Source organism: Pteropus vampyrus, unplaced genomic scaffold, assembly GCF_000151845.1.
Source record: "Pteropus vampyrus isolate Shadow unplaced genomic scaffold, Pvam_2.0 Scaffold308, whole genome shotgun sequence".
In the NCBI taxonomy this organism is placed as follows: Eukaryota; Metazoa; Chordata; class Mammalia; order Chiroptera; family Pteropodidae; genus Pteropus; species Pteropus vampyrus.
Window position 1 is genome coordinate 157,581 of NW_011889089.1, and position 9,021 is coordinate 166,601.

Here is a 9,021-nt window from a genome sequence, read left to right on the forward strand (position 1 = left end):
TGGCCTGGGCCACTGTCCACGCTCCTCGTCGGGGTTTATGTCTCCATCTGGGGACAGTACCGACAAATACCACACCTAGAAGGATTCGCTTTTAAGAAGCACCACGAATGGATACTTGTTCTGAGCAGAAAACTCAGGTATATGAAGTTTTAAGAAGCACCACAAATGGATACTCATTCTAAGCAGAAAACTCAGGTATATGACGTTTTATCAGGTCTGGTTGCTCTGGTTTGGGGATATGGATGGTCTGAGGAGGTGACTCGCAAATGCCCGTGCGCACGTGGCCTGTGACGGTGACGGGCACTCGGGGACACTGTCATGTGGGCCTGGATTTCCTCCTGCCTCTTCTTGCTAACTTCGCTCTGGCCACTGACGGCTGTGACTTCCCGTGTTCTCATCTGGAACAGTGAGTGGTTGGGAGTCGCTGGTGTTTAGGGGTTCCTGCAGCGCCCCCACCCCACCCCGAGCCCCACAATTCCTATTCATCGTCTGCAAGTCACTTTAATGCTTCAGAACAGCGTGCGCTTTCCTGTGGGCTAAGCCCCACCTTTCCAAAACTTTTACTGGCCTCACTCTGAAGACAAATGGGCTGCCCCAGGCCCAGCTCAGCTTGGAGTTCAAGCCCTGCTGCCTGCAGGCAGACGCAGGCTCTGACTGCTGTGTGAGGCGGGACCTCTCCTCTCTGTGGGTCAGCCCTGGCATGGAGGGTGGTGACCTGCAGTCCTGTGGCAGTGGTGACCAGCCACTGTCTCTATTCAGGGAGAGAAACCAGAGGCTCGATTTTTGTGGCAATTTTCTGACCCCTGTCGGCTTGCAGTTGGTGACAGAGCCTGTGTGCCAAGAGCATGTTCTCTCTTGTTCACCTGTTGGTCACTGTAGCATCGTGCCTCTACTACGTCACGTCACACATCACTCGGGGTAGATGCACGCTGGGTGTGAATGCGCGTCCGTGCATGCTGGGGCGCACGCACACTGGCGCTCTGCAGTACTGTACCTTCCACCCTTCACAGCCCTGTGCCTGACTGGGGTCTCTGATGCAATGAGCCGTGAAACCCCGTGCACACGTGTCCTGGCATGGATGCTCGCCCCGTGCCTGAGGCCACCCGCTCGCTGGTTTGGATGTGTGTGACATGGTGGCCACTGAGTAGCTCTGCCGGACGCGCCTGCACGTACCCAGGGCGCTGGCCCTCGTGACTAACACGCGAGCCTTGGCCGCTTACGGAACGACGTGGCGGGTGTGCGTGCTTGGCGTCTGTCCTGCTGCGTGGACAGTGTCAGAGTCGAGGCATGTTCCTAACGTGTCTGTCTAACTGGAATGTGACATTCTGGGTCAGTGGCTGAAGAAGGTAACTGGTGGCCCCTGGTTTGGGCTGGCATTGGTTGGCAGCGGTGTGGGGTCGTCCCCCTGTCCTGCACGGACATTGACATTTCCCTCCGCTGGCCGTACCTGTGCCTCGGAAGAGAGCTGCGTGAGTTGATGCAGAGGCCCCGGGCGCGTCAGGGGCCAGTGAGCATGGAGGCCGCGAGGCACGTGGCTCCGGTGGGCAGATGCGGTCAGCAGAGCCATCTCCGCCTGCAGGTCAGGGCGGCGCTCGGCGCGGTGGGACAGTCTGCCCAGCAGGGCCGCGCCTGGGTGTTTGCCACCTCCAGGCCACCCATCTTCAGCGGTGATCCCCACAGCTTAAGCATCCTGCGGGGGCTCGTTGAGCACCAGGTGCTGGGCCCACACAGAGTTTCCGACTCGGGGTCTGGCCTGGGCTGCGTTCCCAGTGATTCTGACGCTGCTGGTCCCTCCTCGTCCTGGGAACCCCTGCCTTGGCTGGGCCGTCACCTGCCTGACAGGGGTGGACTTCAATGTCCCCAACTGACACACGAGAGGGCCCTTTTCTTGCCCATTCTAAACTCTTGATGAGGAAAACAGCACGAAAGGGAGGTGGATGAGCGTTTAAAGAAGGGAGAAGCGGTAGGGGAAAGAACGGGCCCCGGAGAATGTGATTTGAAGGGAAGACGTTCTGGCCGAGGCAGAGGAGAGAACATCCGAAAACGCAGGCCTGGGGAGACCGGCCGCGGCGTGTCGCGGGCCACCGCTGTCACCACTGTCACCGCCGTCCCGTGCTGGGGAACGAGGGGTTCAGCAGCAGGAGAGCTGTCCACTTACTCTATCTAGTGAGTGTTTCCACCTCACTCGGAGCTCTTACAGCCGATGTCGTGCTCACGCCCCAGTCCCTGGGTCTGGGCTGTCCCTCACGGGTGGCTGTCGGTCACTGGGACTGTGTCCAGTCCAAGCTGAGATGTGTTCTGTGGTGTGCACATTGCAGTTTGAAGCCTTAGTACCAAAATGAATGTAAAATAGCTCAATCATTTCATATTGTTTAATATAAAATAATATCAAGTGTCAACTCTAACTGAAAAGTAAAAATTTTCAAAACAAGAAAAAATTGTATAGCAATTATGTAATGGCATGAATAATATTTTAATTTTTTTTTTATTATTTTTTATGCTTATAGCACCTGGTCTTCCTAGGTGGTCTCCCATCCAAGTACTAACCAGGCTCAACCCTGCTTAGCTTCTTCCGAGGCCAGCCATGGGGCTTGTTCAGGGTGGCGTGGCCGTAGACCGTGGACTGTGGCTCCACTGGGGCACAAACCCAGGACCTTCTGCATGTAAAGCAGACGTGCTCACCGCTGCATAATAGAACCACATCATCATGATAGTATTTTAGATATATCAAATTAAATAAAACATATTAAAATTAATTGTACATGGTTCCTTTTGAGGCAGCTACTATTTTTCTATAGGACAGCACTCGGAGAAAAATGCCACCAACCGCCAGAGTGTCAGAACCTGTAGCGACTTCCGAAGCAGGGCTGGAGGCTTTGAGACAGCTCACCATGCTTTCAAACAAAGAGTTGATGGGTTTGCTCTCTTACGAGAACTAAAACAAAGTTTTAGAGAATTTGTTGAGATTTTTAAAGTGAAGTGTTGAATGTCTTGTTTCACATGCTGACAAATAATTTAGTACTTTTTTTCCCCCCCAGAAACCTTTAGAAAATCATCACTTGGCAACGATGAGACAGATAAAGAGAAGAAAAAATTTCTGGGATTTTTCAAAGTCAATAAAAGAAGCAACAGTAAGGTAATGGACTAAATACACATACGATTCTGTGTTATGTAAAAACGGTTTCTCCAGATGTTTGTCCTCCACCTGTCTGGGGAGTTTCGCAAGCGTATGTAGGGATTTGAATTCCTGTAGGTAAGGGGTGCTTGTCAGCGTGTGCCACACGACTGACTTGTGCTTCCGCATGGGAAGCCTGAAGCAGGTCCCTGAGCTGTGGGGTTTTACTCGCCAGAAGGCAGGAGCCCGGAGCCCGCCTCAGCTGGGCGCGTGCAGAGCACACACCTGGCATGGCCTGCGGAGGCTCAGGAACCTCGTGGTGAGGAGGGGCGAGCGTGTGGGACCCGGACATGCTCAGCTCGGCCAGCGAGCCGAAGGGTCAGAATGTGGTTATCACATGTAAACAAGTACGTGGAGCCACTTGCTCCGGGCTGCGGTGTGGCAGGGTGTCGGCTGCTGAGCGAGTCGTTGCTCCTATTTACACGTCCCTAGGGCCTCCCAAGGTGGTTTGGAAATGTGCCTGCGATAAGTTAATACTAATAATCTCATTGGTCTTTACTAAATAAAGCTTCAAGTCATCTTTCAGATACGGGGTTAGACAGATAGCCATAGGACAGAGAAGGAAAATTAGGATCTTTACAGTCACTTATGACATTCTCAAATCCAGGAAAGCTTCTTAGTGACCAGAAGAAAATGCTTGTTATTTCCACTATTTTTGTGTAAAAGGTATATTTTGCTAATACCTACTGTTTTCTCTTTACTAATAAACGAGACTGATGAAGAGCCATTCTGGGGACTTTTAGGTCCCAGAGCCACTGGCTCACTTTGCAAACACCCAGCACCTGCAGTTTTAGAGGCAGCGTGAGGAAGGGGTCACATGTGGCACGCACCCCCGTCCCTGTACCGTGGATCCGAGCCCCGCGCACTAGGCTGCAAGCATGGTGGTCCCCCCTGCAGGAGCCTGTGGGGTCACCATTGCGATTCACCCCAGCTCTGCTGAGGCCCCAAAGCACCAGGAAGTGAGGCGACATGCTCAGGTCCGGGGCGAGGCTGTCGGTGTGTGTGACCGCAGAGCCAGACCTTGCCCACGGCCGAGGGGTGGCTCGGAGGGGAGGACAGTGACCGTGCGGGTGGAAGCTGAAGTCTGAAGGGAGCCCACGGCTGGACCACTGGGGATGGGACGCCCACCGTCCTGAGTTTCCCACAAGCCTCTCTGATGCTTTCGTTATGGTCTCGTGCTTCTCTCTGTCAGTACTGATTGGTCGTGCATTCTCCCGTGTTTCTGGGGGCCTCGGGAAAGCTGTGCCCAGGGCGAGTCTCTCTTTTGAGTCTCCCCCGTCCCCCTACTTCGCTTTCCTCCCCCCGTTACAGCTGACAGGAGTCTTTGAAGTTGCAGGATCCGAATACTGTGCTTGAGTTTCCCATCACTCTGCAAATGCTGGGTGTGGGCTCCTGAAACGCTGAGCCGAAGTTGCTGGGAACTGCCTTTGCCGCTGTCCATGGTCCTCAGGAGGCCAGCTCGCTGTCACAGCCCGGTCTGCACACTCCTCACGGCTCGTCAAACTTCTGGTGTCTTCCTCCTTTTGAGACATGAAACGGCCAGCAAAGCCAGTCCAAACTCTAGAAATGCTTTTGTTTTCAGCACTGTGTGACCCCCTAAAGTCACGGAGACTGGAGCCTGGGGCCTGGTTTCCGGTCACGGGGCGGGAGACACCGTGAGAGCATGAAACCACGGCAGTGCCAGTCGGCCTGGCCCGCGATGCGGAGGGACGTCCCTGTCTGTCCTGCCCTGCCTCTTCTCCGTCTTGGACGGGCTCGATTTATTCCTCCTTTCTCTCTCATATACCGTATCTTTCCTTTAGATCCGCCCCGCACATTGATTTTATTTATTTCACTCTTGATGTCCTGCAGTCACATCCCCGTTGGGTTATTTGTTGTAGTTTTGGGGATGAACTTCATTCCTGGTTTCTCTCCATCTGTATTGCTCGGGATGCTGTGCTAAATGCAGCCTCATTTAATCCTTCTAGAAACCTCGTGGGAGAGGTATCATTGCTCCATGTTACAGGTGCAGAAACCAGGCTGCTCCCCTCTGAGCTCACCGGGATTCGGGTGAGCCCCAGAGTCTAACCAGCCTGTCTGCTCAGAGCCCTCCACTTCAGCCTGCATGCTCTGTGCACATAGCTAGACAAGTTGGGTCTCAGTTTCTCTTTGTTAATTAAAGAAGGTTTGGAATAAATAATTTTCTAAATGATTTCTAAAACCCTCTGGTGGCTGGTAGTCTACAAACGTCTCAGAGAACAGGACACTAAGCATGGGGGCTCTCCAGGCACTTAAAGCCAAAGTGTGTCTTAACTACGTCTCTTTAAAAGAAAAATATATGTACACACCTGTGTGTATTTGTGTGTGTTGTGTCTGTGTGTATATATAAAACCTCAATAGAGAATATACTTAAAGGGATATCATTTTGGTGGAAGCGGATGAGGGCAAATATGTTTTATTGTTTTAAAACTCTGGTGTTTTAATGTTTTTAAAAAATGATAATTTTGTATGATTTTGACATTATTTATTTTCCTAACCCAGTAGCTCTTGAAAGTACCTAAGAAGCACCTTAAGACAATGAGATTCTTGGTCATGTCCCTGGAGACGCTCACTGGGGAGGCCGGGTAGCTCCCCAGAGCCGTATTTTCTAGTTAAACGGAGATGATTCTGAGGCTGGTCACCCCACCGTCATGCAGAATATTGTCTTAAACGATGAGATTCGACATCGTTCTTGCTTATCTTTTAGGGACAGGGAGTGAGAAATATGGTGAAGTTTTTCCGTGTACACCCAGTCAGTGAGCAGGGCAGTGGTCAACTGAATTCAAAACTTACAAACCCTCAAAACCTAGCTAATCGGTTGGTTTTCTGAGCTAAGTCCGTCAGCTCAGGCTCCTGCTGCTTTAAGATCACCTATTTTCTAAGCGAAAGAGATGCTGGCGAGAAGATAAAAGAACTCTCGCCCCACGAGCGTGGGTTTAAAGCGCTTTCAGCCCAGCGAGTTTCCAAGATCCCAAGCCGAGCACGTGGCCGCGATCACAGTTCAGTAAGGTAGTGCTTCCCGGATGGCGTTTTTTTGCCTGTGAAAGTGCACGGGACGACTTTTTCGTTGGCACTTACTCTCACCTGGAGGTGACATAGGGCGTGTGCGTCTGTTCCAGGCGGAGCTCGGGCTGCAGGCGGTGGATGGCAGCGAGGACGCCTCGGAGTCGGCGCCGGGCAGTGGCTCCAACGTAAGTACCGACATGGGCAGGCGCCCCCCGGCTAACGGGCAGAACTTCCCGCTGCTTCGCACGGCTCCGGAGGCTGTAATTATTGCTTAGCTGAGCTGGTTTTTGTTGTTGTTGTTGTTTAATGCAGATGGTCAAAATAATTAAATCTTCCCTGCAAAGCTTGATTCATTTCATGTAAACTAAAGTTCACTTTATTCCAAAACATAGGTCATTTTCCTAATCAAAGGGTCTTTGAATCATTGTAAATATAGTTGCCTCCCAAGCCATTTCGAGCAGCTTCCCTGGAATTTTATGTTTTTCAGGAAACTCTCCCTTCTGTATCTAGGCACAGTGTGCGGGTCCTTCCTGCCACACAGGTGGACGCTGAGACACAGGGAGGGGACGTGGGGGTCACCTCGGGTGTGATTTGTGGTGGCGGTGGGGGGTGACCCTCAGGTCTCTGTCTCCACCCTCTGCTCCTTCCCTGCCGCATGTAAACAGCTGTGGTGACCGTGCACACGGATGGGACAGGTGTGCGAGCTAGTTTTTGTTCAGCACACAGAAATGCCACCTCCACAAAACACCATGTCCCTCTAACAGAGTGGAAAAGGGACCTGACATCTAGTCCTGGTTCTGCTACTGTGAGATTTCGAGATCGCAAAGTGAACTGTTGGAAGTAACCTTTCCGGCGCCTCTTCCCTTAGTTCAAAAAAAAAAAAGTCAAATTCTATAAATTTGACGAGTCTAATGTTTGTCAGCATGAGCTTCATCAGCTATCATTGTGTTACTTGTTACTGGGACCCGGTAAAGTTAAAAATCCTTCGATCAGTGATTTAAAATATCACTGCCTTATTTACAAAAACGCCATCGCCTGGGATGTTTCTCCATTTGGGGCTGCGGGGGGAGCCACAGGCTGCCGTGGGGCGTCCGCGGCTCAGGCGTGGAGGCGGCACCCACTGCGCTGCCGAGCGACCCGGTATCCGGAGCCCGGGTGTCTGGGTGCCATGTGGGGGCGGGGCCCGCACTGGGACCCCCCAGTTCACGGGGCGCCCCACCCCCACCCTTAAAGCGGTAATAATTTTGGAAAGAAATGATTAAAAACTAAGACGTAAAGCGAATCCCAGAGCTGCAGCTGCTCCGGTCCCCGTGCTCGCCAGCGTCCTGTGCGGCTGCCCAGCTGCGCGGTTAGGGACCGGGTCGCAGGCGGCTGCCCAGCTGCGCGGTTAGGGACCGGGTCCCAGCGGGCTCTAAAGAACCCGCCGGTGAGCGCAGAGTCGGCGCGGCCGCCAGGGGTCAGTGTCTCCACGGACTGACCCAGATATATATATATATCCGGAGGGCTGAGCCGCACTTTTGTGATGTAGAACTCATTTTTATTATAAATCCATTTTGACGAGATATTTTCAAAGTATGGCTTGTATCTTTCAAAACTGTTTTATATTCAGAACTATAAAGTCGGTGGCACGTGAAACGCGTCCGAAGTGGGCGCCCACAGCCCAAGCAGCCGCCGCCGCCGCCGCGCAGAGCCGCGCCTTCTCCCTCAGGCCCTGCGCTGCGTGCCCCGCCCTGCTGCCCTGGTCTCTGTCACTTTGTTGAGGGTCGCCTGAGCGTCCGGGAGCGGAGCGGGGCGGGGCTTGGCTTTCGCTTGTGCAGGGGTGAGCTCAGGGAAGCACCTCTCAAGTCCCAGGGCTCTGCCTGGGTACCCGCTGCTGCCCTTTTCCGGTGTTATAAATGATGTCATGGCCACCTGTGTCCCAAAAGCTCTTCTTCACTTGAGTGGGGGAGTGGGGGTGGCGAGGGGATTCCTTATGAAAGGGGCTTACGGAGGCATTAGGGAGTCAAGGTCACACTGGGGAAAGGAAGCAGCTAACATGTCATGGAGAAAAGCGCCCCCAGCTTCTCCGCACACCTGTCTGCCTGTTCAAAGTGGCGTTTACGGTGTTCGTGTCCCGCGCTCTGTGATGCAGTTCTGGAAACTCTCGGAGGAGGGTGTTTTTAAAAAGCTTCAGTGAGTTTTTTCCCCCAAAGCACTTGGCTCTGACAGTGAGAATAATGTGTAACTAGATCCTGGAAACTGATTGACAGTGCCAAAGGCCAATACCTAGTTCTAAGAGCGAAAAGAAGAAACACACATCTTTAACCTGTTGGCTGAGCATTTAATGTTTATAGGGATGAGAGGGAGAAAAATATTCCTTTCAAAATACAGCTTTCTATGTTCCCTTAAAGCGTGAGTGTCTATATTTTTCTAATGTCCGTATTTCTATGATGACTTTCTCCCTGCTCTCCGGTGGACGTGTATAAAACAGTGGACTCTCTGTTGTCCACACACCGCATGGTGGTGTGAGTGGCATTTAAGTTGCTTCTGAAACCGGGCAGCAGCGGCAGCGGGCAGAGCCTCAGTCCCCCAGCATCTGTCCTGTCTCAGAAAGGGCAGCTCCACCATCACGGTGGCTCAGACCGAAACCCAGGAGTCCCCGTCCCCTCCTGCACCCCCACTTCATCTGCAGCCCATCCTGCATCCTGCCTGCTGCGTCCTCATCCACCTGCAGTCCGTCTCGCCCCTGTCACAGTCATGCCGTCCTCCTGGGACACGCCCAGCAGTGTCCGCAGCCTCACTGCTTTGGGTCCTGCCCGTGTGCTTAGCAGCCAGACCTAGGC

At 52.8% G+C, this 9,021-nt stretch overlaps 1 protein-coding gene across 1 annotated transcript in view; it reads left to right on the forward strand.

Moving 5' to 3' along the window:
• COBL (cordon-bleu WH2 repeat protein) overlaps positions 1-9,021 on the forward strand; it is a 154,444-nt gene that overhangs the window by 58,109 nt on the left and 87,314 nt on the right. Inside the window, exons 5-6 of the mRNA XM_023521610.1 lie at positions 3,039-3,136; positions 6,313-6,384. Of these exons, the coding sequence (XP_023377378.1) occupies positions 3,039-3,136; positions 6,313-6,384 (170 nt within the window). The remainder of the gene's footprint in view (positions 1-3,038; positions 3,137-6,312; positions 6,385-9,021) is intronic.